Source organism: Triticum aestivum, chromosome 1D (assembly GCF_018294505.1).
Source record: "Triticum aestivum cultivar Chinese Spring chromosome 1D, IWGSC CS RefSeq v2.1, whole genome shotgun sequence".
In the NCBI taxonomy this organism is placed as follows: Eukaryota; Viridiplantae; Streptophyta; class Magnoliopsida; order Poales; family Poaceae; genus Triticum; species Triticum aestivum.
The window spans coordinates 7,533,439-7,560,011 of NC_057796.1; the positions used below are offsets into that span (position 1 = coordinate 7,533,439).

The following is a 26,573-nucleotide window of genomic DNA, read 5'->3' on the forward strand; positions in this document are numbered from 1 at the left end:
ACGTACATGGGGTATGGGGAAAGGCCGTGATGGCACATGGGCTACTGGGCTTAGTTTGTTGCGTACTAATTCCAGGATTGATCAAGCTGGGCTATCATTAATCAAGTGATTACTCGGCCATTAGCATCTCTAATTAGGCCTGGACTCCAATACACCAGTACGTATATATATTAGAAAACTTCAGGGAGGGCGAGTGGTTGGGGGGGGGGGGGGGTTCTAGCCCCTGCTCGCCCCCCGTCTCCGCCCCTGGCAGCAAGCCCCGAGAACCCAAAAAACAAAGAGAATGAAGGAACAAATCGAGAAAAGGTAAGGGAGGACGGAGATGTAACATATGCCTTGATTGTGGCTTAAATTTCAGATGGAGTAAGAAAAAGGAGGAGGAACATACATGCAATGGATGCGCGGACTGATTGTGGGCTCTAAATATATGTTGGATGCATGCATGACTGCTGATTGGCTGGTGACATGGTGGGTTCATTCTCATTAAATTGGGAAGGCTGGAACAAGAACTCTGCGTTGCATGCGAAGATTCGACACGCATTGTGGTAGAAGATGTCATTTTTCTTCTTCGTTCTTTTCATTCAACTCTTTCAATTCTTCCGGAGGCATTGTGTTGTTCCTCTCGTCAAGTATCGTTCCATCTTGTCGAGTTCATATTCTATTCCATTCCATGTTCAACCGGGAGGCTAACCCAATTCCTTCGTTATTATTTATTTTCTATCTTGTTCTAACCGGAGTGGTTTCAGAGTCGATCTTGTCCTTGAGCTTTTGATTCTCGTCATATTCGTCGTTTCTCTTTTCTACCCGAGTGCTCGCGACTTTGTTAATCTTCTCTCTTGCGTTCTTATTTCACATCATCCTCTTTTCTTCCGTCTCGCTCCTAAGATCTCGGGACGAGATCTTCTGTTAGTGAAGGAGAGTTGTGATGCCCCGAGTTCGATGCGCCAGGTGTCTTCCAGTTATTCGCCATCGTTGCCATGTCATCATGTGCATTTCCTCTGCATGTTTTTCAAAACATGCATCCGGTCTTTTTTCCCGTTGTCCGTTTCGAAATCCGACACTCTTACATGGACCCGCCGCACCTTCCAGATCTTGTTTCGTGAGCGGGAGAAAAAACGTTCTCAGAATGGGCCGAGAGTTGACGAGTGGTCTTGGTACATCACCAGTAGACTGACTGTCAAATTTCTTTCCATTTGGAGGTCGTTTGATGCCCCAATGGTTAACCGCGTTAACCGCCGGACCCATATCTCTTTGCAGCCCAGCACCCCTCCTCAACTGCCCACTAACCCATCTAAACCCCTTCCATGCTCTTCGCAGTTGGATCACGATCGTGTGGGCAAAAACCGCCCTCAATAGGCCTCTCCTAGCTCCCTCTACCTATAAATAAGCACCCTCCCTCCACAATTTGCAGGCAAACCCTAGCCCTCTTATTCCACCGTGCCGGACACGTCCGACCCCGCCGCCGGACGCGTCCACCACCGCCCCCGCACCAATCCCCGCGCGCCACATGGCTCCCCGCTCCTCCCCGCCGCCGCCGTCCGTGGAGCCCGCAGCCGGCCCGCCCCGGCCCGCCTCGCCCCTGCACCGCCCGCTCCTCGCCAGCGCCGCCGCCCGCCTCCAGCGCCGCCTCGCCGCCGCCTGTGCCAGCCGCCGCCGCCCCCCTTAGCCCGCGCTCCTCGCCGGACGCCGCACCTTGCCCGTCGCCGGTCTCGCCGTCCTCCTCCTCACCTCGCTGGAGCTCGCCGGACGTCGCGCCCATCCCGAACCCCTCCGTCCCGCTGCACGACCTCGTCCCATTTTCGCGAGGGTAAAATTCCACAAGTCCCTAGATTGTGTTAGCATGTGTGCATCTTTATCATATCATAACTTTGTGCATGTTGCTCCGATTTGAGTGTATGACATGTCAAAATATTCACCTCTTGATGCTCTTCATGATGGTTGCATTTGTATTCATATTACTGTTCATCTTGATGCCTTAATCCTGGTTGCAAAAGTGTTAAGTGATATTAACTATTGTAAACTGCTGTAACTTGCCTATTTGTCTTTTTCATAGCATTTTGTGTGATTATCTTTTGAGCATAGTGTCAACATGTTCTAGGAGCATGTGCATGCCATATTTATAGTGGTGCAATCCATGTATTTTTCTGTATCCTGTGGTGACTAGCACAAGCATGCAAAGTAGGGTACTTGCTGTTGCTGATTTCAGTGACTTGATGATTTCTGCTAAGTCTGAATCTGCTCCATTATGTTGCCATGTTAACTTGATGCTACAAGTGAATCCATGCATAATATGGTGATGTTCATTAGGGATGTTTTGTAGATCTTATTATGATCTATCAATCCATGCCCTTTTTTGCAATTATGGTCTGCTGTAGCTTATCATTACCATGCCCTAAAATTGCTAAATAATGTTTTCGTCAGCCTGTTATCAGTAAGTTCAGTTTTGCCATGTGAATGGCTAGTGTTCTATGCATCCTATGACCACGTTCTTGCCACGGGTAGCTGCAAAAATATGCCTTCTTGCTGTTGTTTGTATTCACATGCCATGATATGCTTTATGTTGACTTCACCTTCGGAGTAAGTCTGTGAATCTGTTATCATTTGCATTCTTATCATGATGTTTTGAGCATGTTCTAGTGGTTTCTAGAAGTAGCTCAGTGACCATGTTTTGTAACGCACTACCTGTAGATGCTTTCCTTGCCCTTTTATACCATGAAATATTCCTGTAGCATATCCTTTTTTTTGTCTCAAAGTATGCATCATGAATCTGTTTCCAGCCTACTTAGTAATCTTGTCTCAAAGTCTGAGAATCTGTTATGATTTGCTTACTTGTCTTCATGAATGTCATTGATCTAGAGGTTATATGGAGATATTTAGTAATCATGTTTTGCCATGTTTAACCTTTAATTTAATTCCATGCATTGGTTTGCTATGATCGTGCAATGTAGTATCATTGTTTCATCCCTCCAACATGTCAACATGTTCTTTCTGCTCACATGTATGCCCTGTTTTTCACTAAGTCTTAATCTGTGTTATAAAGTTGCTTTTTACATTGATCACATTGGTTTAACCCTGATGCCTATGAGACTTAACATTGGTGATATTTTAAGCATGTAATTTGTACTTTGAGTGCATATCAAGTTTGTATTCATATGTTTCCTGTAGCATATTGTTTCTTTGATTGCAAAGTGCTTAGTTGCTGACTTGGGCAAATTCTGTTGGAAACTTGTATTGAGTGTATGTGTTGAACCGTGGCTCCGTTTGGAGCATGCTCTACATGAAACTTGCTTGGCTTTGCATGTACTTTCAACATGCCATGTTGCATCCATGGTTTGGAGTGCTTGTGATTGTGTTTTGCTTGCTTTTCCATCAATACCATGTTTAACTTGTTTTGCTCATATCTTCTAGGCCGTAGCTTCGAATTAAATGAACTTTGTATGTAACTTGACAAGAAAGACGCATAGATCATCATGGTGCACTTTAACTTGCTGTTTAACAACTTCAATATAATGTGTTATTCAGATCTGGACCAATTTCGAATTTTGCATATGGGGACTTACCGGAATTATTGTATGTTGATTCCGGCCTCATTTAAACTTGCTTTGATGTGTTGTTCTTGTATGCCTCATTTGTTGCCATGAGTACCATCATGTAGCCTTGTCATGCATCATACTTGGATGAGCATCATGTCATGTTTATGTGTTCTGTGTTTACCATGTTGTTTGCTTCTTTCCGGTTGTGCTCCTTCTCGATAGTTCCTGTTTCATTGCGATCGTGAGCATTCGTTCGACTACGCCTGTTCGTCTTCTTCATGGACTCCTTCTTGTTCCTAACGGGATTTCAGGTAAGATGACCGTCACCTTGGATCTCACTACTATCATTGCTATGCTAGTTGTCTCGATGCTCGATGCTATCGCTATGCCGCGCTACCTACCACTTGTTTATCAAGCCTCCCAAATTGCCATGATAGCCTCTAACCTTTTTTCCACCATCCTAGCAAATCTTTGTTTGGCTATGTTACCGCTTTGCTCAGCCCCTCTTATAGTGTTGCTAGTTGCAGGTGCAGTTGCAGGTTGTTCCATGTTGGGACATGGATATCTTGGGATATCACAATATCTCTTATTTAACTAATGCATCTATATACTTGGTAAAGGGTGGAAGGCTCGGCCTTTTTCCTGGTGTTTTGTTCCACTCTTGCCGCCCTAGTTTCCGTCATACCGGTGTTATGTTCCTTGATTTTCTGTCCCTAACACGATGAGGGTTTATGGGCCCCTCTTGACAGTTCACTTTGAATAAAACTCTTCCAGCAAGGCCCAACATTGGTTTTACCATTTGCCTAATAACAACTAAAACTTGCATAGGGACCGGCTAGCACCCGAGGATTCTTAATCAAACCCCCGGGCCAAGGCTCCCCATGAGTGTTGCTCCAAAACAGAGTCGTGTGCGGCTTCCCCCGGGGCAACTCGGGTCTCAGTTGTTGTATGCTGTGCTCATCCGATCGTGGCCTTGCTGGTTTTGTTTTACCATTGTCGAAATGTCTTGTGCACACTACTAGGGAAAACCCTAGTAGTAGCGCTTGTTTTATAGCTAGCAGTAGCGCTTGTACGAGCGCTACCATTAAGGCGCTACAGCTAACTAGTAGCAGTAGCGCTAGGAAGGGAGCGCTCCTGCTATACCTAGTTAGCAGTAGTGCTTTCTTTGGGTCAGCGCTACTCCTAGTAGTAAGTAGCAGTAGTGTTTCTTCTGAAAAGCGCTGCTGCTGACTTTTCCTGTATTTTTAAAAATACAACTTATTTTCGTTGTGGTTTTATATACAGTACTTTCATCAATTGATTTTATGACCATGATTACTTATTATCTATAAAAGTGGGTGAAATGAACGTGGAGTAGATTCAAGTGGAGGCAACATGTGGTGCATGTCGAGAGTACTACTCTAATCCAAACTTGATCTAGTTTGGATTAGTAGTACTTTTGATGTGCATCACGTGTTGCCTCCACTTAAATCTAATCCATGTTCATTTCACCTACTGATATATATAATAACTCATCATGCTCATATAACAACTTAACATCATGCATCATCGATCATAATAATGAATAACTCATCATTGGTATCATAATAACAAGTCATACTCATCATCATCAATCACACAAGTTCTACTCGATACCACATCATCATCATAGTCATCTAACCAATCATACTTAGTTGTTCTTAGCACATGATCATGAGTATTATTAACTAGGACCTACTACCTTCTCTTAGGTAGAATAGCATAAAACAAGATAGGCCCTGACTCTTCATTATGGAGAATGGAGATTATCCTGTCTCCAATTCTTGCCTTTCGCACAATGTTGCTTCCAAGTACGTCCTTACGACTGTCCATACATTTTTCCATTCTTTGATTTTCATGTCTTCACTGGTTTTAGAAATGCGATATGGACATGTGTGATTCGTAGGATGACCTTGTTGTATGTTCAAAACATCAAGGCGGCCATTCTGATACATCAGATGAGGTACACAATCCTTCGGGGTTTTCTGTTGAAAAACATAGTAATAACTTCGTAGTTAGCAATGTAGTTAAGTTTTAAAAGAATTTATGCAAAAGATGTACGGATGTCGTAATAGTAAAAAATCTTACCATGGCATCTCCATGGATGTTATCGTAGTTCAACACGTGCACTAGTGGCACGTATTGACCATAATGTGGAGGAGTTTTATAATAGTTATTGTAATTCTCAAGATCAGTACAAAATGCGACGAGATGATTTTTCTCCTGATTAGTTAACTCAGAGCCATCGGTGTAGTAGGTTCCGTCTACCATCTTCCGCACATTGTTTGAAGAATGAAAATAAGCTGTCAATGGAAATAAGCTGTAAACTTTTTTTGAAATAAACAATATAAATTAGTTAATAACTATGTTTGAGAAACTCATATAGCGGTAGAATTGGAAGCGTATGAACAAGGACCCAAATTTCCATATTGTCTTGGTCGATGTCAGGATCACCAAGATCCATGGTGACAAGCATACCTCATAAAAAACCATACATCTTGCAAAGTGGTTCCCAATTTGTGCAACCAAAATGGGTTACGCTCTCAGAATTGTAAAGATTTACTTGGAAATCCATACCATGATGGGTCGTTAGGTGAATTTTCTTTGTTTCGAAATTTTCATGGTCTTCAAAATCCATCCTCTCCAAGACATAGCGTCTTGCATGGCATGGGATAAGCTACTCGAATTGTAAAAGATGAAAATTACTCGTTGAAATAGTTGAAGTCATCCTTAATTATGAAAAAAACACTTGTCGTCGTTGCGTACCGTTTCAACATCGAAGGTCTCCTGGAGCTTAATGCTGAAGCGCTGACCTTCGTCCAGGTGAGGCCTGTCGCATTGACACCGGTTGTCGTTGCACCAGTCGCACTCCCCCGGGAGACTTTCGTCGTCTGATAACGACATTTCCTAGGTTCATAATTCAAAGATTAAACTTGTACAATTCAATATATGTACTACAAAAACTAAACTAGATCATTATTATTCATCACGGGTTGACTATCGGTCTGCCGAGTCTTTTTCTTGAAAACTCTGCTCGCGTGGTGTATACATTCGACCGTTGGTGATGATCGCTCCTCCTTTCGTCCCCGAGTGCATTGCACCAAAATGTCTAGCACACGGGAATGAAGGAGAAGCGACCCCCACGACAACAGTTGGGATTTTTCGTCCTCTCATATGTGGTGGAGACTCTCACTCACTGATTCCTCTCTAACATTTGCGACCGTCGGTGATGGTCGTTACTCCTCCTTCCCCTAGTGCATAACAAAGGTCTAGCACCCGGAGAAGAAGGAGAAACGGCCCCCACGACAACAGTCGGGCTTCTTCGTCCTCTCTCATATATGGTGGATACACTCCCTCACTAAATTTTCCACCTTCGGTGATGGAGCCTCGACAGACTTAAAGTCAACCTGAAATGTCGTTTAATTATTTTTCTAGAAAATCCAGGCCACTCGATATTTCCTACATATTCTAGCACAGGTCATGCCAGAATTCACGGAAAAATCCGGCATGACCTTTGCTAAAAAAGGACATATCGAGCGCCTGAAATTTGCCGGAACGGAAATTAATCAAAACTCTGGCAAAACATAGGCCACTATAGGAGGTGTAACCTACAAACATGGCCGGCCACTTGGGCAAGCACATATCGTATTTGAGCAACACAAGATATACATGCTTATATCTACATCATGAGCATTCAAACTTGATGGAGTAGTTTTCCAATTTGAGCATTCAATAAGCAAAACCAAATCATAAAATAATTTAGTATTCAAATTAGCATTCATTCAATAAGCAAAACTAAATCATCTCTTTCGTCCGTACATCATCGAATATTATCACTAATAGATCTCGAATAGTATCATACATATAACATCACTAATACAGCTAAAACCCTAGCGAACAACGGGTATCGGCGCGGGCGGTGGACACTCAAAGAGAAGGAGCCCTCACAGGATCATAGCTCCAGTGAGATCCCTGAAGAACCTCCCAGGTATTGGAGAACCTGCCCTCCAACGCAACCATGTAGCGACGGACGTGCTCGTCCTCCTCGCTGACACGGTGACGTACCACCTCCGCGAGGTCCTCAAGCTTCTGCACCATCACTGGCCCACGCGATCGCTACAAAAGAAGGTTCGGGTCAACGACGTGCTGGCTCCTTACCAAGCTGCGCCCCCCCCGAAGGTAGCACCTCCCAATACCAGCCCGGCGGAGCCCAGTCCCGGACATGGCTCCACACCAAGCCCAGGCCTCCTCCGCCGAGTCGACGACGAGGATGCGGGATAGGCATCATCGACGCCGATGCGGGAATAATTGCTTTAACTAAAAAAATAACAACCAAATGTGACACCTAAAACACCTAAATTCTATTAACTACACCTAATTAAAAACCTACATTTTGAACATGATTCGATCATAACTAGGGTTCATACTACATTATTCTAAGATTAAACACCTAAAATACCTAAATTATATTAACAACATGGGGTGGCTGGTCTCACCTCGATCGAGGTCGGAGGAGCTCGGTGACGAGGACGACGTCGGGGATGATCCAGGGGCTCCTTGATTTCTGCAAAAAAAAAATATAAACAAAAACATTATTATCGTCATCTTAGGACTTAGTGAAACTCCATAAGCTACATTAAATTATTCTATTCAAATTTACTTATTCAAATTTTCTAAAAAATTTCTATTCTATTGAAAAGACCTACATCTACTTTTTTTCAATTTCATATTTTATTCTATTCAAATTTACTTATTCAAAATTCCTAAAAATTTCCTATTCTATTCAAAAGACCTACATTTACTTATTTTCTTCAATTTCATATTTTATTCTCTTCAAATTTTCTAAAAAATTCCTATTCTATTCAAAAGACCTACATTTACTTATTTTTTCAATTTCATATTTTATTCTATTCAAATTTACTTATTCAAAATTTCTAAAAATTTCCTATTCTATTAAAAAGACCTACATTTACTTATTCTTTTCGAATTACTTATTCAAATTTTCTAAAAATAAAATATACTAAAAACCTACATTTACTAAAAAGAAAAACCTACATTTAACAAAAACTAAAACCTATTTACAGAGGGGGGATGAGGAGGTGGGAGGAGGCCAGGAGGAGGAGGAGGAAGGAGGAGGAGGAGGAGGAAGGAGGAGGAGGAGGAGGGAGGAGGAGGAGGGGAAGGAGGAGAGAGCAGGAGAGGGGGGAGGAGGATCGGAGGGGGCCGCCGGCGGAGAGGGAGGAGAGAGGAGGGCCATGGGAGGAGGGAGAGAGGAGGAGGAGGGAGGGAGGGGAGGGCGGCGAGAGGAGGAGGGAGGGAGGGAGGCAGATACCTTGGGGGAGTCGGCGGCGACGGCAGGCGACGTGCGGCGAGTGAGTGTGTCAGGGAGAGTGAGGGACGCGCGCGAGGTGTATAAGATGAGCGTAGTAGTAGCGCTCTTTAGAAACAACCGCTACTGCTATTTAGCAGTAGCGCTCGACAGAGGACAGTGCTATTGCTATGTACAATAGCAGTAGCACTTTTTAATTAAGAGCGCTACTAGTATACCTACACTGCCATGCAAACCGTTGGCAACTATAGTAGTAGCGTTTTTTATAAAAAACACTACTGCTAGATGGATATTAGCAGCGCTCTTCGGTGACAAGCGCTACCGTTCTTTAGCAACAGCGCTTTCTTATAAAAAGCGCTACTACTAAGCCCCTGTGTATAAGCATTTCCCTAGTAGTGGCACTGGGATCCCGAGTCTGATCGGATGTCCTACGATGGAGGATTGTCTCCACGGATCATGAGCTTCTCATGGGCTAAGTTGGGACACCCCCACAGGGTTTAAACTTTCGAGAGCCATGCTCGCGGTTATGTGGCTGACGGGAATCTTTAATATCCGTTTGTAGAGAACTTGACACCAGACTTGAAATAAAATACACCAACCGTGTGCGTAACCGTGACTGTCTCTTTTTGAGTGAGTTCGAGAAGAGAACACGGTGGGGTTATGTTCGTAAGTAGTTCAGGATCACTTATTGATCTTTACTAGTTTGCGACCGTTTGTGTAGTATCTCATCTTACTCTTGTACTCCTAAGTTAGCCACCCTACAATGCTTAGTCGCTTGCTGCAACCTAACCACTTATCCATTCCATACCCATTAAGCTTTGCTAGTCTTGATACCCATGGTAATGGGATTGCTGAATCCTCGTGGCTCACAGATTACTACAACAACAGTTGCAGGTACAGGTAATGCGATGATCGTGACGTGAGAGCGATGTTTACTTGCTTTGGAGTTCTTCTTCTGCTTCTCCTTTGTTTAGGGGATAGGTTCCTAGTTGGCGGCCCGGGCTAGCAGGGTGGATGTCGTTTGAGTTTCTGTTTCTGCTTCATCCGTAGCCGGATGTTGTTCTCAAGTATGATGTTTGATGTATTCTTGTGGCATTTGTATGCCCTATGTATGTATCCCCAACTATTATGTAATGGTACGATGTAATGATATCAACCTTTCAAAAGCGTTTCGACTAGCAGGGTGGGACCTTCGAGTTCCTCTCGGATAGGATCACATATTGGGCAGTTAAAATTCACAAATGGGTCCTGCCAGCTTTAAGGAGCCCACTTAAAAAGAACGAATTCGTAGTTAGAAATCGGCACAGTTATGTGACGCCCCCGATTCAATCGTACACTAATCATGCACGCAAATGTGTACGATCAAGATCAGGGACTCACGGGAAGATATCACAACACAACTCTACAACATAAATAAGTCATACAAGCATCATAATACAAGCCAGGGGCCTCGAGGGCTCGAATACAAGTGCTCCATCATAGACGAGTCAGCGGAAGCAACACTATCTGAGTACAGACATAAGTTAAACAAGTTTGCCATAAGAAGGCTAGCACAAAAGTAGCAACGATCGAAAAGGCAAGGCCTCCTGCCTGGGACCTCCTAACTACTCCTCGAAGCCGAACTCCATGTAGAATCATCCTCGGGATCTCTAGCTCCTAGACTCCAGCATCTGGTTGCGACAACCAGGTAGAATGGAAAGGGGGGAAAGAGGGAGAAAAGCAACCATGAGTACTCATCCAAAGTACTCGCAAGCAAGGAGCTACACTACATATGCATGGGTATATGTGTAAAGGGCCATATCGGTGGACTGAACTGCAGAATGCCAGAATAATAGGGGGATAGCTAATCCTGTCGAAGACTACGCTTCTGGCAGCGTCCATCTTGCAGCATGTAGAAGAGAGTAGATTGAAGTCCTCCAAGTAGCATCGTATAGCATAATCCTACCCGGCGATCCCCTCCTCGTCGCCCTATTAGAGAGCGATCACCGGGTTGTATTTGGCACTTGGAAGGGTGTGTTTTATTAAGTATCCGGTTCTAGTTGTCATAAGGTCACGGTACAACTCCGGGTCGTCCTTTTACCGAGGGACACGGCTATTCGAATAGATAAACTTCCCTCCAGGGGTGCACCACTTAACCCAACACGCTCGATCCCATGTGGCCGGACACACTTTTCTGGGTCATGCCCGGCCGCGGAAGATCAACACGTCGCAGCCCCACCTAGGCTCAACACAGAGGTCAGCACGCCGGTCTAAATCCTATGCGCGCAGGGGTCTGGGCCCATCGCCCATTGCACACCAGCACGTTGCGTACGCGGCCGGAAGCAGACCTAGCCTACCAGGCGTTCCAGTCCAATCCGGCGCGCGCCGCTCCGTCGCTGACGTCAAGAAGAGCTTCGGCTGATACCACGACATCGAGTGCCCATAACTGTTCCCGCGTAGTTGGTTAGTGCGTATAGACCAAATGGCCAAACTCAGATCAAATACCAAGATCTCGTTAAGCGTGTTAAGTATCCGCAAACGCCGACCAGGGCCAGGCCCACCTCTCTCCTAGGTGGTCTCAACCTGCCCTGTCGCTCCGCCACAAAGTAACAGTCGGGGGCCGTCAGGAACCCAGACCCACCTCTACCGGGATGGAGCCACCTGTCCTTTGAGCCCCCTCATCAGAATCACTTGCGGGGGCTCGACGAGCCGACCCGACTTTAGTCACCACATGTGTCATGTATATAAAGTATATAGTATATACCCATGATCAGCTCCCGAAGTGATCACGACCCAGTAGTATAGCATGGCAGACGGACAAGAGTGTAGGGCCACTAATGGAACACTAGCATCCTATACTAAGCAGTAGGATAGCAGGTAAGGGTAACAACTGTAGCAACAATGACAGGCTATGCATCAGGATAGGATTAATGGAAAGCAGTAACATGCCACACTACTCTAATGCAAGCAGTATAGAGAAGAATAGGCGATATCTGGTGATCAAGGGGGGGGGGGGCTTGCCTGGTTGTTCTGCAAGGAGGGGTCGTCAACAACGTAGTCAGACGAGGCACCAGCAGCGACGTCGGTCTCATAGTCTACTGGAGAGAAGAGGGGGAAGAAACAGTAAATACGGAGCAAACAAAGCATCACAAAACATAATGAGGTAATACGCGGTGCTAGGTATGCCCTAACGCGGTATTAGGTGATACCGGCGAAGGGGGGAGACATCCGGGAAAGTATTCCCGGTGTTTCGCCTTTTCACGCAGATGAACCGGAGGGGGAAAGTTGCGTGTTCGCTATGCTAGGGATGTGTGGCGGACAAACGGGCTGCGTATCCGGATTCGTCTCGTCGTTCTGAGCAACTTTCATGTACAAAGTATTTTCATCCGAGTTATGGATTATTTTATATGATTTTTATAAGTTTAAATGATTTTCTAAATTTCCAGGATTTATTTTAATTCAAAAATAAAAGAGAAACTGCTAAATGTACCCAGCCCTGTGTACACAGCAGTTTACACAGGGGCTGGCATGTGGGCCAGGGGGACCCAGTTGACCAGTCAATGTTTGACTGGTCAAAAGGGGGTGGGGCCCCCGTTTCATTGACAGATTAGGCTAAACAGGGTTTAATTAAGTTAACTAGTGATTATGTTATACTAATTATGATTAATTAAGTTAATTAATTAATATTTTTATTATTGTTATTATATTTTTTTAATTCTTTTTTTATTAAAAACGTTCTGGGCAGTGGGCCCCGTTTGGCAGTGGCCCAGAGGCCTATGCGGGTTTGGTCCAGCGGGTGCGGGCGCTACGGGTGCGTGGGCGCTGCGGGCGCCCGCTAACGGGCGGAGGCCACGACCCAGCGCAGCAGGGCGCCGGCGGCCACTGCGCTGGTCAGGGGAGACCCAGGCCGCAGCGGCCGGAGCGGCCGGAGACGGGGCGTCGACGGAGGGGGGGTGGCCGCGGGCTCGGCTGGGCGAAGCGGGGGGGGGGGGGGAAGCGGGCGACGAGCGGACAGCGGCGAACGGGGGGGAGAGTAGGCGGGCGCGTGCAGATAAGGGCGCGGTCGCCACGGGCGCTGGGCACTAGCGAGGCGCCGGTGCGGGCGCAGCCTCGAGCGGCGCAGCGAGTGCTGGTCGGACGCAGGCGCTGCCGCACGTCGACTGGTGGCGGTGGCTTGGCCAGGGACGGCCAGAGTCGACGGCGGGGATGGACGAGGCGGTGGCCGAAGCTCGGACACGGACAGTCATGGCCACGACGCGGTGAGCGCGGTGATCGCGGGCGGGGGACGACGAGCAGGAACAGGGGAAGGAGAGGAGGGGCGCGGCTCACGGCGGGGAGTAGGGACGGGGCAGTGAGGGTCGGGGTGGTCGACGGGGACGACGCCGTGGAGTGGGAGGCAGGCCGGCGGGGTAGGCGACGAGGTGAAGGCAGCGGCATCACGGCGAGGCGGCACCGGGCGGCGTCGGCGGCCTCCTCCTCTCGACCCCGATCCAATCGGGAGAGAGAGGGGGGAAGATATTTCGGGGGGGTGTGGGGGTGTCGGTGGGTGAGTGGGGGAGTAGGGGAGGTTATGGGGTGCGGGGTGGGCCGGCCAGGTGGGTTGGCCTGGTGGCCCAGTGGCCAGCTGGGCCGAGGCCCAGCGGGGTAGGGGGGGTCTTTTCCTTTATTTCTTTTTTTTGTTTCCTTTTCTTCTTTTTATTTTTATTTTTCTGTTCTGTTTTATTTTAGATAGACATTGTTTTTAGCTTAGAAAAAAATGATAACAACTCCTAAATTGATGTTTGAGAACCACCCACTGCCATAAATGTTTTACCCCGAAATAACTTAGTTTAGAATTTTATTAATCGAAAAAGGTATTCACTTAATTGTTTTGCTGCAATTCTGATCACGTTAGAGTAATTAATTATTTTATAAAAATGTTGTTTCTCCACCCATACTATCGATGATTTAATTGTCACAATAAGAACATTTTAGTTTTGAGAATTGAAAACTTTTATTGTTTGACTTTAATTCAAATTTGAATTTGGATCGGTTCTGAACTAACACGAGATTAGCAATAGTAATCGTGGTGACGTGGCATGATACCAGAGGGTTACTGTAGCTTGATTACCCGGGCGTCACAATTCTCCTCCACTACAAGAAATCTCGTCCCGAGATTTAAGAGGGGAGGTAAGGGGGAAGGGATTTGGTTACGAAATTCTAACGAGTCTTCTCGGTCTTAGTTTCTCTTCTCGAAGAGGTCGATCCATTACATTGACGTCTTCATTTCTCTGCTTCAGGTCATCTTAATGAAGTCGGCATCCTTTCTTCGGGAACTCCATCGTACTTACGAAAGAATAAAGGATGGGCATTCCAGGAGAACAGACCTCTACAAAGTCGACTATCTGGTCGATAACATCGAGGAAGGTGGCGGAAGTAACTCTCGAACTGGAACTTTAAGAAAATATCGAGAGCAAGGTAAGCAGGTACCATGAGAAGTTTCAAGCGGGTAGGCAATCATTCGATGCCTGAAACAAAGTGTAAAAGGGGTCCAGAGCAATGGGAATAAGTCTTGTGTCTGATACCAGAATTGATGATCCCACGGGAGGTGGCTCATGAATTATATAAGAGGCCACGGGCGAGGAACATCCTTGGGAACAGGGGGTGTATAGGAGAGTCAGGTTTCGATCATGTGGAACTGTGGGTTATGGGCCCACCATGTGGATTAAAAGTAGGAGGAACGGTGACATCTTGCACGGTCACGATAGCAAGACATGTCAGAGGGTAGCCTGTCGATTATGTCGTCAACAACGTCGGTACCAAGGGCAAGGGACGAAGAGAACCATTTTCCTGCTCGTTGAAATGAGGCGGACCAGTAGGAAAAGTTCTCGTCTATCGGCGACCGAAATGTCATCAACAAAAGTAACGGGGCCTTACTGACTGGGTTGTACGCCGAGGTGTTTGCACAAGCAGGGAATTAATAGTGCTTAGATCATAAAGATCACCAGAAACGTTAAACCAACCAATGGAAAGGAAAATATGATTATCAGATTAAACAGAACAATGGAAAGGAAAATGTGTTTAAACACATATTTCAGGGGTATATCCTTCCCAAGGACAATGGTTAGAAGAGAACCATTTAGGTTAGGGAAGAGGAAGTTCATGACATTACCCAAACAACGGTGTTTGAATAATTGATAACGAAAATTTAGCATTGTGCTTCAAATGTTTTTATTGAAGATCGGAGTACCACAGACATGCTTCGAGATAGCATTGACATGGTCATTAGGTAAGGTCAGGCAATGGATACACAAAGGATCCATCAGGAACAACTTATAAAGTAAGTCTTACCATTTCCTCATGGAAGAATAGCTGACCTTGCTAAAAAGGAAAACTTATAACAATAGGTCCTCCGGCCAGGTGTGTTAGGCATGACATCACCTTACCGGGTCATAAATAGACCAATGTTATAACTCTTGGAAATATGTTCCAACCATCATATCTGACCGAGATTCAGATCTGATTGGTGTCAGGATAACTCAGACTCAGGATGCCTGAGAAGAAAGGTGCAACACAAATTGTCGAAACGACATCGAAGATTCTCGGGAGATGAACTATGGAAGCGAGTTCCGAACAAGGGTTCATCATTAAATCAAGGAGAGGTGAGGAGGTGACTGATTGACTCAGCGACAATCCATTGACATTTCCAAAAAGGATGGATTTCCACAACTATGTGAACAAGGAGATAACATTAGCCAGATCAAATGACTTAATGATGTATGCTGGAGGAAAACATACACAATTAAACATGGTTTGAAAGGTGCATTTGAAATAAGGGTTGGGTTGCACGCCCAACGTCGGAATGGCGATTGAGCAACCAACACACTAAATTGGAATAATTGTCCATTAACTCTGAAGCAATAGGGCTGCCAGTGATAATAAATTCGCACAACAGAGTTCACTCAACACGGGGACCAAGAAGGGAATGGTGATGGCGAGAAGCATCACTATACCAAGAATACTTAAGAGGTGGAGCAATCCTCACAACATTCTTGATATAGAAGACAGTAATACTACAAGGTAGAACATAACCTAAGCTAGATAGCAAGGATATCAAGGTACAACACAAAACATGAACAAGTTTGTGTTGGGAGAAGGTAAGAATGTTGTCGATGATTACACAAATCCTCGAGGAGCAAGGATGGTATTTCCCATCAAGAATTCGATAGATATCTTGGAAGACCTCAGAATGTTGATGATGATCACGACACATTTGTCGAGAGGTTCCACGAAGAAGCAATCGAACAGCGACTGCATCAAGCAAAGGGACGGTTGTAGCGAAAGATATTGGATCCACGGATACAACACCAACTCGGGATCAAGCTTGTAGTTTGAGGTGGAACGATAAGATGAGGAAATCGACGTAAGCTTAGCTCATCATCGGAAGTTGTGCTCCGGGATTAAGGACCAGGTAGCACAGTTAAAATCAGCACGATAATGATATAGCCGACTAGGCTAGGAATGTCTTGAAGGATTATTAAACTCATAAGCAACAAAAATTACATAGAGTTATTGAATCGGAGTGCGGAATTGATTCACTTATCGGTGTCCTTGAGGGGTTCTAACAACTCAGAACCCGTTGGAAAAATGGAATCGGCAAGAATATTAGTTGATGAAGAACTCATAAGAAGTTAAGTAGTTCCTTGGCATTCTCGATATACCAGGGGAGTAATACTCGACGACAGACCAAAGTAGAGGTTGGACGAGGGTATTGCTCTGCAAAGGACAAGTGCTTAAACTTGCACGAGAAATGGTATTTAAAGGAGAACATGGTCAGAACCACGATTGAAAAAGGCCAGATCCCAGATATAAGATGAACTTATACCCAGGGCATAATTAATTTAAGAGAAGCTCTAATGATAAGATCTACATCGTGTCCATGGGCATGAACACAAAGTTCAAGGTCGACTCCCACTTCTCCAATGCATAACCTTCCATTCACTTCTCGCATTCGATGAAGTTGTATGGTAGAAAATTATCTGGTAAAATACCAGAAGGGTATGGCTTGTGAAAACCTTCGGGTTCATACGGTTTTAGGGAAGGTATAGGTTCAATCCATCGGGGCATCTTAGAAACATATACCTCAAACTTCAAGAGTAAAATCACCAGCTCAAAAGTAGAGTATGGTTATCAAGCAGAGGATACAAATTACCAAAGGCATTATATATCCATGGAAATGATCACAAGGTTATTGAATATGAAGGACACTGTCAGATAATAACCCAACAAGGGGTCTTGTGGTCTACAACGGAGCTGATGCGAGTATCGGTACTCTATCAGAGGAAGAAGGAACGAAAGGGCATCGGACTATAAAAACAACTGAGTAATTCAAAGCTCAAATGCAAAGGAATTATCATTTCCAAATCAAGGGATCAGAAGCAATGCTCTGATTAGGGATGGATAAGTTGAATAGCCTTAGGGGTACAATCGACGACAATTTGATGAGTTGAGAACCAGCTCCTGTTCAAAATGACATCTGAGCCGGAAGGGTGAATTCTAGGATTCGACTGAGGAATGCGAGCATCCTCAACATATTGAATCAACGGACTTAAAATGATAAAGACAAGGGATGCCAATAAGATTACGAGACTTATGGGATTAACCATAATGCAAGCAAGCAAGAATTTCAAGAGCAACAGGCTGCTCAGGATTTTCGAAAGATCGAATGGTATTTTGAACACTTTTGTGAAATACTTGAATCAACTGAGGGTGAGTGGATACTCGGTAAGTGCGAGAATTATCCGTAGGGGTATTCAGGTGACAAAGAATAGCAAGGCAGTAAGCTCAAAGGATTCTGGGAACAACAGAGAGAATTTCGGGGTATCTTGTAATAACAAGATCAACTGGGAAACATTGTATGAATGGCGAGTATACGTGGTTATCCATAGGAGTTTATTGATGAAAGGGAATTGCAAAAGCGATGAACACAAGTTCTCGAGTTATCAGCGGAGAGTATCTTCAGGGTCTTCACGTGCAGCAGACGATCATCAGTAATAAGGGGCTCTCCGGGTGAAAGTGATAACGAGATCCTAATGTTAGATTTAGCAAAATTCACTTAACCCGAATAGAAGAGAGATCAGAGTCCCAGGGTATAGACAAGGAGTAAAAGATCCTAATACCACCCAATGGCGACGTGGGCCCGTAAGCCACACAGCCATGTTAGTAAAACAGTTTTCATTGGCTAGACTCAACTTCGGCCAAGGAGTGTGGAAGGGCGATTCCTACAGGCAGTAGGCTCTGATACCAACTTGTGACGCCCCCGATTCAATCATACACTAATCATGCACGCAAATGTGTATGATCAAGATCAGGGACTCACGGGAAGATATCACAACACAACTCTACAACATAAATAAGTCATACAAGCATCATAATACAAGCCAGGGGCCTCGAGGGCTCGAATACAAGTGCTCGATCATAGATGAGTCAGCGGAAGCAACAATATCTGAGTACAGACATAAGTTAAACAAGTTTGCCTTAAGAAGGCTAGCACAAAAGTAGCAATGATCGAAAAGGCAAGGCCTCCTGCCTGGGACCTCCTAACTACTCCTCGAAGCCGAACTCCATGTAGAATCATCCTCGGGATCTCTAGCTCCTAGACTCCAGCATCTGGTTGCGACAACCAGGTAGAATGGAAAGGGGGAAAAGAGGGAGAAAAGCAACCGTGAGTACTCATCCAAAGTACTCGCAAGCAAGGAGCTACACTACATATGCATGGGTATATGTGTAAAGGGCCATATCATTGGACTGAACTGCAGAATGCCAGAATAAGAGGGGGATAGCTAATTCTGTGGAAGACTACGCTTCTGGCAGCCTCCATCTTGCAGCATGTAGAAGAGAGTAGATTGAAGTCCTCCAAGTAGCATCGTATAGCATAATCCTACCCGGCGATCCCCTCCTCGTCGCCCTGTTAGAGAGCGATCACCGGGTTGTATCTGGCACTTGGAAGGGTGTGTTTTATTAAGTATCCGGTTCTAGTTGTCATAAGGTCAAGGTACAACTCCGGGTCGTCCTTTTACTGAGGGACACGGCTATTCGAATAGATAAACTTCCCTGTAGGGGTGCACCACATAACCCAACACGCTCGATCCCATTTGGCCGGACACACTTTTCTGGGTCATGCCCGGCCGCGGAAGATCAACATGTCGCAGCCCCACCTAGGCTCAACAGAGAGGTCAGCACGCCGGTCTAAATCCTATGCGCGCAGGGGTGTGGGCCCATCGCCCATTGCACACCTGCACGTTGCGTACGCGGCCGGAAGCAGACCTAGCCTAGCAGGCGTTCCAGTCCAATCTGGCGCGCGCCGCTTCGTCGCTAACATCAAGAAGAGCTTCAGCTGATACCACGATGTCGAGTGCCCATAACTGTTCCCGCGTAGTTGGTTAGTGCGTATAGACCAAATGGCCAGACTCAGATCAAATACCAAGATCTCATTAAGCGTGTTAAGTATCCGCGAACGCCGACCAGGGCCAGGCCCACCTCTCTCCTAGGCGGTCTCAACCTGCCCTGTCGCTCCGCCACAAAAAAAACAAATTCAGTGCTTCAAAATGCGTTTGAAAGTAGCTTTTTCAGAGTACTGTTTTTGTTTTTTTTGCCACGCCTTCTAGGAATGTGATTTTATGACGAATTTTTGCAGGCACTTAGAACTTTTGTCAATGTTTCTCTTTTTGATTTTTTTTCGATTTTACTGTTCACCCGAGCTCATTTGAGCTCGGGTGCAGATTAGCCGCGTCCGCCTTAGGGATATCATTACTAAACTTGATGACAATAGGAGTATGATCATATGATACTGTGGGTAATGGTAGAGCCATAGTACTTGGAAATGATATGGTCTAGTTGGAGGAGGTAAATATCTAGTCTAGTTATTCCAATAATATATTGTCCTGCATGTTGCTCCAAGTGTAGCTTGTGGATTTGTGAGGGATCTCCATAAGATCAAGTGATTGAATAGCATTGTTGAATATTAAGATATTATTAACATATTATTGATATACGATACTACATCAAATCTCCACTAATTAACATTGTAATTATCACCTAACAAAGGAAATTGCTACACCAAATTGCTCCCATCCAACGCTTAAAGGTACTTCTAAATATTTGTACATGCACATAATGACTTGAAATTTCTATAAAAAAAAATTTCATAGTGTGTAGTTCTAAAGCTTATAATTTTTTTGTTAATTCAAACGCTAGTGTTCTAAGTACTCCTTATCTAAACAAACTTAATCATATGAACCAAGCAAAAACTAGTTTGAATTTTGAGTACCTTGAAAAGGTTAGAGCTCGGATTCCAATTTAGATAAACCTTAACAGCAAGTTAATTACTATACTACTTGTTTTCACTTTTCCTCTATTTCTCTCTTTCACCACCGACAGGTAGGACCCGCATAGGTAGAGAGAAAGTGAGCTGGACTGTTTGACCAAACAACTAGATGGAATATGAAGCTATGCGATATGGCAGCGACCGTATAATTACTGCAACAGATTTGCTATTTCACATCTAGACGTGAAATAGTTATCACACATCTAACTTTCTAACCACATGATTTATACATCAAGATTCGTATTTTTTGTCTTTTTTGTCATTTAGTGTTTTTCCTGTACGTGCGTCGCTTGCACAAGTGGCAGGTCGTAGCGTTTAGGCCAGAAGCTTGTGAATACAGGTTTTTTCACAGCATCGTGTGTTTGCCTCCGTGTAGGCTGCGGCCAGAAGCGATTTTTTTATTTTCTCTTTTGACTTTATCCTTTTTCTTCTTTTGTTCATTTATTTGTTTCAGTCCATAAACTTTTAAAATTCACGTTTTTATTTTCTTTTTCTTTTTTCTTTAAAATTCATGATTTTTCCCCATATTTGTTAGTTGATTGTCTACTACCAAACAGGGGTTGTCTTTTTTACTTCCCGGTTGCAAGTCCACTCTTAGCTTGTAACGGTGGCCTGGCTTTTTTTTGTCCCAGTTACAATCTCACCCTCTGAGTCTTGACATTTTTTTGTCTCGGTTGCATGTCCATCCTTGACTCGCAATTGGGCTAATTTTTTTGTCTCAGTTGCAATCCCACCCTCGACACAACTAGGTCTTGACATTTTTTTGTCTCAGTCGCATGTCCACCCTCGACTCGCAATTGGGGCCCAATTTTTTTTGTCACGGTTGCAATCCCATCCTCGACTCGCAACTGGGTCTTGACATTTTTTGTCTCAGTTACAAGTCCACCCTCGACTCGTAACTGGGGCCCAAACTCTTTTTGTCCTAATTGCAAGTCCACCCTCGACTCGCAACTGAGCATCGACAGTTTTTGTCTCAGTTGCAAGTTCATCCTCGACTCGCAACTAGGGCCCAAACTGTTTTTGTCCCAGTTGCAAGTCCACCCTTAACTCGCAATTGAGGCCTAACATTTTTGTCCCGGTTGCAACTTGACCCTCGAGTCGCAACTGGAACCCGATCTTTTTTTTTCCTAATTGAGAGTCCACCTTCGACTTATAACCGGGGCCCGACTTTTTTTTCCTAATTGCAAGTCCACCTTTCAACTAATAACCGGGCCCTACTTTCTTTTGACCCAATTGCAAGTCCAAATGAACTCGCAACTGGGTTCGACTCTTTTTTTTATCTCAGTTGCAAATCCATAATCGACTCGCAACAGGGTTAAACTTTTATTTGTCTTAGTTGCAAGTCCACTATTGACATGCAACTCGACCCTTGATCTTTTTTTGCCGCAGTTGCACATCAAACAACAGCTCGTAACTAGGGTCCCACCCTTTTTGTTCGTCCTAGTTGCAAGTCCATCATTGACATGCAACTAGTTTGTTCATCCTTTTTTTGCCCCAATGTACTTTCTTAAAATTCGCGAACATTTTTCAAATTGGTGTTTTTAATTCATGGACATTTTGGAGAAGCTAAAAATTTAACAAATCATGAACATCTTTTCTAATCTTTTTTTTAATACATGAACATTTATAAGTTGTCAAAGAATTTTCAAATTTATGAACATTTTTTATCATGAATAATTTTTAAATTCACAATTACTTTTTGATTCATATTTCTTTTAAATTGTTTTTTAAATTCTCAAACATTTCTAATTTTTTTAAAAAAAATTCAAAAAAATCACATTCGTAAATGGGGTAGCTTAGCTAAAGGGCATTCACCTAGAGGCAAGCTATATGATACTCGAGAAAAGACCTAGAGGATGCATGCCAGGCTGGAGCGTGCATGATGCATGCGTGCACCACGTTGCTTGGAAACTTGTGTTAATCAAGTTTAGCCCAGAATATGAACCCCGCTTAGCTTGGGTGTCTAGCGATGGTACTGGTCAGCCAGCCAGTGTGTGTTATCGATACCCAGCGAGGCAGCAAGAGGAATAAATGGATTATTTCTTCCCTATCGTAAAACTTTTTTTATAGTACTAGTATAGAAAAAGCCCAGCCCAACCAAGAAACAACAACAAACAACGATGACAAATAAAAAGACATGAAAAAATAAAGACCACGATGCCGGAAATTGAAACCAGATTTAGAAACACATGACATCATGTTAGATGTGAGATAATATCTCACATCTAGATGTGACATAGTCAAACCCTTACTGCAACGTGTATATAGTGAATGTATTGACCGTATTCGTTAGTACAGTGACCAAAGTAAGTGTACACGACAAGTTCAATGACCAGCGGTCCATTTTTACTCATTTAATAAAGATGCTCTCTGTCTAATCTCGCTAATGATAGCTCCATAGTTACCTCTACTATTCCTTCCTATGTCATTGATAACCTGTTTAGAGTCCAATGCAATAACCACATTGTGGATCATCAAATCCTCGACCAAAGAAAGGCCCTCCCGACACGCGATGCCTCAAGCGTAGCCAGATCCGTCATTCCATTTACCACCAACGATGAGCTTCCCATATAATTTCTTGAAATATCACGGCAGACTGCTGCTGCAGCCCCTCTTTCCAGTGACCGCGCCAAGGCAGCATCTACATGTATCTTGGTGAAGCCTCGAGGAGGAGCTTTCGGTTTTGCCGTTGCTGCAGTGCGTGCGGCTGGGGCCCTGTTGAGACTTACTGGAAGAACCTCAAGGTCAGCAATGAAACGACATATGAATTGATGTGTCCCTGATGAGCTTTGATATACTACCTCATGTATGGCCTTTCTTCTTGCCCATCAAATTGCCGACAATGTCATTGCAAGCCTTGTGAAAGCAGGATGAGATAACAGATCAATCATATTGAAAATCCACTGCTTCGCATCTGCCTAGATTGTCTCACATAAATGTTCGGCTAAATCTCCATCAACTAGGGCCCAAGCATATCTCACCATTGTGCATTCTAGTAGAGAGTGGCGCCACGAGTCTTGTGCTCCACATAACCCACATGAACTTGTTGTGGACATCTTCCTATGTGCTCGAACGTCTTCGGTTGGTGAAGATTGTTTTGCTAGACGCCACAAGAACATCCGGATTTTACTTGGAACCGTTGTTCTCCACAAGAGCTTCCATGGATTTGCATCGCGGTCCATGCTTGATGATCATGCCGTCCCATCCAGCCATGCATCTCTTCTTTCGTGTCCACTAACATATTAAAGCTGACCAAACAAAACATCTTCCACTCTTATCAAAATTCCATGCGGAGGTAACCCGGGTATCAACTGTGCACAAAGGCATATGTAAAATCGCCGGTATATCAATTGGAAGGCAAACCTCCTGTAGTCATGGCAGGTATATGAAGTGGAAGGCTACGATCAGGTGGTGCACGACGTGGACCTCCAGAAGCTCCTGGTGAGATTCGGTGAGGACAGGGTGGATCTCGTCGACGCTGATGGGCCCACCCACTACGGCGCATTCGATGTGACTTTCATGGCTTGCCTGCCCAATATGGTCGTCATGGCCACATCTGACGAGGCCGAGTTGTTGAACATGGTCGCCACTGCCGCGGCCATTAATGGTTGCCCCTCATGCTTCTCCTATCCGAGAGGCAATGGCATCGGCGTCCCATTGACGCAAAAGAACAAAGGCACTGCCATCGAGGTACATTAATTTTTCTGATCAAGCTCATAATAAGATCCAAATTAGTCGACGCACCTTTAGTACAACGTACACTAAAGCTGCGCCAATTAATTTGTATCGGAGGATTTAGATCGGCAAAGGCGGGACTATGATCGAGGGTGAGAGTGTAGCCCTGCTGGGTTATGGGTCCACGGTGCAGTGCTGCATGGCGGTGTTAGCCATGGTGGAGCAGCATGGCCAGGGCCTCAGGGTCACCGTCCTGGATGCCATGTTTCGGCAACCCGTTGGAACACGCTCTCTTATCAGGAGCGTCGCCAAGTACCACAAGGTGATCATCACCGTCAAGGAAGGGTTCATCGGCGGGTTCGGCTGTCACGTGCCTCAGTCCCTCTTAATACAAACCAAACCAGACAAGCTCAAGATGTGTAGAAATGTCATCCTAGCACGAAGTTCACCATGGAATAGATATAAAATCATGCATGTTATAGAATAACACAATAAAGATCACTGGCGGTCAAGTAGCTAGTGAGGCAAAATCTAGAGTTACAACAAAAAAGAGGTGGGATTTCACAAAGGTCTAACCAAGATGTGGCATCCGATGTTAGTCAATCACTGGATATAGTCCTCCATACACAAACATACCCAAGGCACCTCGCTCGTCAGCAACGTGCCTACGGATCCTCCCAAATCCCCCCTCTCCCCAATCCTTTCCCCACGAGTTCTTGAAGCGCCAATACTTAACGCCATCAGGATCCGTACCATAACCGACAATCAGGACAGCATGCCATGTAGTTGCGCTACCATCAGGTAGAGCTTCGCACTCCATGATGCCTCCTTTGTAGTTTAAGAGATCAGGCGTACCCTGTAGACAGACAACCACGGGCCGCTTTGCTACTGCTTCCTCGAGAGCATCCTCGGTCGAGTCGACGCACCAAAAGCCTAATATACGTGTTGCTGCTGCTACCGTCTTGTCCCTCTGGCAACCCGAAGCACTTCTCTTGGCCATGTATGGGTATGATGATTCGCTAGAGAGTCCATTATCCCGTATGTACTTGAAGGAATGTTGAGAGTAGCCACCGTTGCAACCGTTGTTCTCCGTGTTGCAGTCGATAAGCTCTTGAACCGATAGGGAGATCGATTGCAAGGTCTGCAGATAGTGTCCTGCTTCGACTGATGCTGTCGTAGCCATGGCCCAACAACAGCCTGCAACAAATGTGCAAGTTAAGGTTGTGGTGTATGCTAGCTATGTCAACAATTGTGATGCGTAATTACTCTTAATTAAGCGACCCCTGCCCGCGTAGCTGGAAATAGCCTACTACATCTGTAAAGTAATATAAGACCTTTTAGATCACTACGGAAGGAGTAAGATCTACTAATTGAGCGAATTCAAACACATGCATGTCAACAGCGAAGAAGACCCTTACCACAACCGCCTTGTTTCCTCACAACTGGAGAGACGGCGCCAGCTTGGACCCAGTCGATCTCTGATGGGCGGGTAGACTTCTCAGAATGCTCTCCAGTCTTGTTCATATGCCAAACTCCAAGACCAAGAGCAATGTGTACGGTGCACCATGCAGGGATCGCTATGACATGCATCTTGTGGTCCCTGGAAAAACGATGCAACAGCATACTTAATTATACAAACCTCGCTCATGAGCAATCTGAGTACAACCCCGTCATGTACATGATTTGATTAATAGAGGGCCATGATGCACGTTTACATAGAGGCAACCATGCATATATTCTAGGGTTTCCTCGCTGAGGAAACATGATGCATGTCTATGATGATGAAACTATAAGAGTCATATGCCGCGGGTTTGACAGATTTACTACTACGTACCTCACAAAGAGCCCAAAGCGGCGGACACTCCGAGACTGCAATTTGGTCACCAATGGTTGAAAGACCGAATTAAGCGATGGGCGTAGGTGTAGCAGCCTAGCTCCGGACGGCCTCAACAGTGAGCCTGCCGCCGCCGCGGCGGCCTGGCAACGGCGGCGCAACAGGATTCTGCCCACGGCGCCGAATGCCGGACGAAACATGCCAGCCTGCACCAGCTCGCTATCTCCATCCCCCGCTCGACAATGGATCCGATGAATATAGCGGAGGAGGAGGAGGACGAGTGTTGGGCAAGAAAACGAGATTTATGAGCTTTTTTTTTTATGAGCTGCTGCTCCGAGACGAGAAAGACCAGCCAAACCGCCTCACGAGCTCATGTATGGACCGGCCCACTGGCACGACCCATTAGCCCTTTCTTTTTTATTTATTTTCATTTTCATGTTTTTTGGTGGGTATTTTCTAGAGAAAATTAATCAAGTAACAGAATTTTTTTATACAACGTGAAAACTGAAAAACAAATGTTAACATACCTCAATATAATTGTTCAATTATATGGAATGAAGATTAATATCATATTTGGAAAAGGTTCCTGTAGATATAAGAAAACATTCATGTATTGGAAAATATTTGTATATATTCCTAAAAAACAAATCATAGGCTTAAACAAGGCTCTTTCACGCACGTTTGGATATATGTTCATATAGTTTCTGACACATGTTCATATTTTTCCCAAAAAAGGAAAAGGAAAATGAGAAAGGAAAAGAAAGTGAAAAAGTTAAAAACGGGAAATAATAGACAAGGACAAAAAAAGTGAAAAAAAAGCTAGGGGAAAGTAAAAGGAAG

The 26,573-nt window shown here is 44.8% G+C and overlaps 1 protein-coding gene across 1 annotated transcript; it reads right to left on the bottom strand.

Annotated features, from left to right (window-relative positions):
* Window positions 1-24,429: 24,429 nt before the first annotated feature.
* LOC123162340 (ervatamin-B) lies at window positions 24,430-25,999 on the bottom strand. Its single transcript, XM_044580138.1, has 3 exons — window positions 25,734-25,999; window positions 25,318-25,499; window positions 24,430-25,096 (listed from the first exon to the last, which is right to left on the bottom strand). Exons 1-3 carry the CDS (start codon window positions 25,931-25,933, stop codon window positions 24,495-24,497), a joined length of 984 nt encoding a protein of 327 aa, XP_044436073.1. The 5' UTR covers window positions 25,934-25,999; the 3' UTR covers window positions 24,430-24,494.
* Window positions 26,000-26,573: the final 574 nt, after the last annotated feature.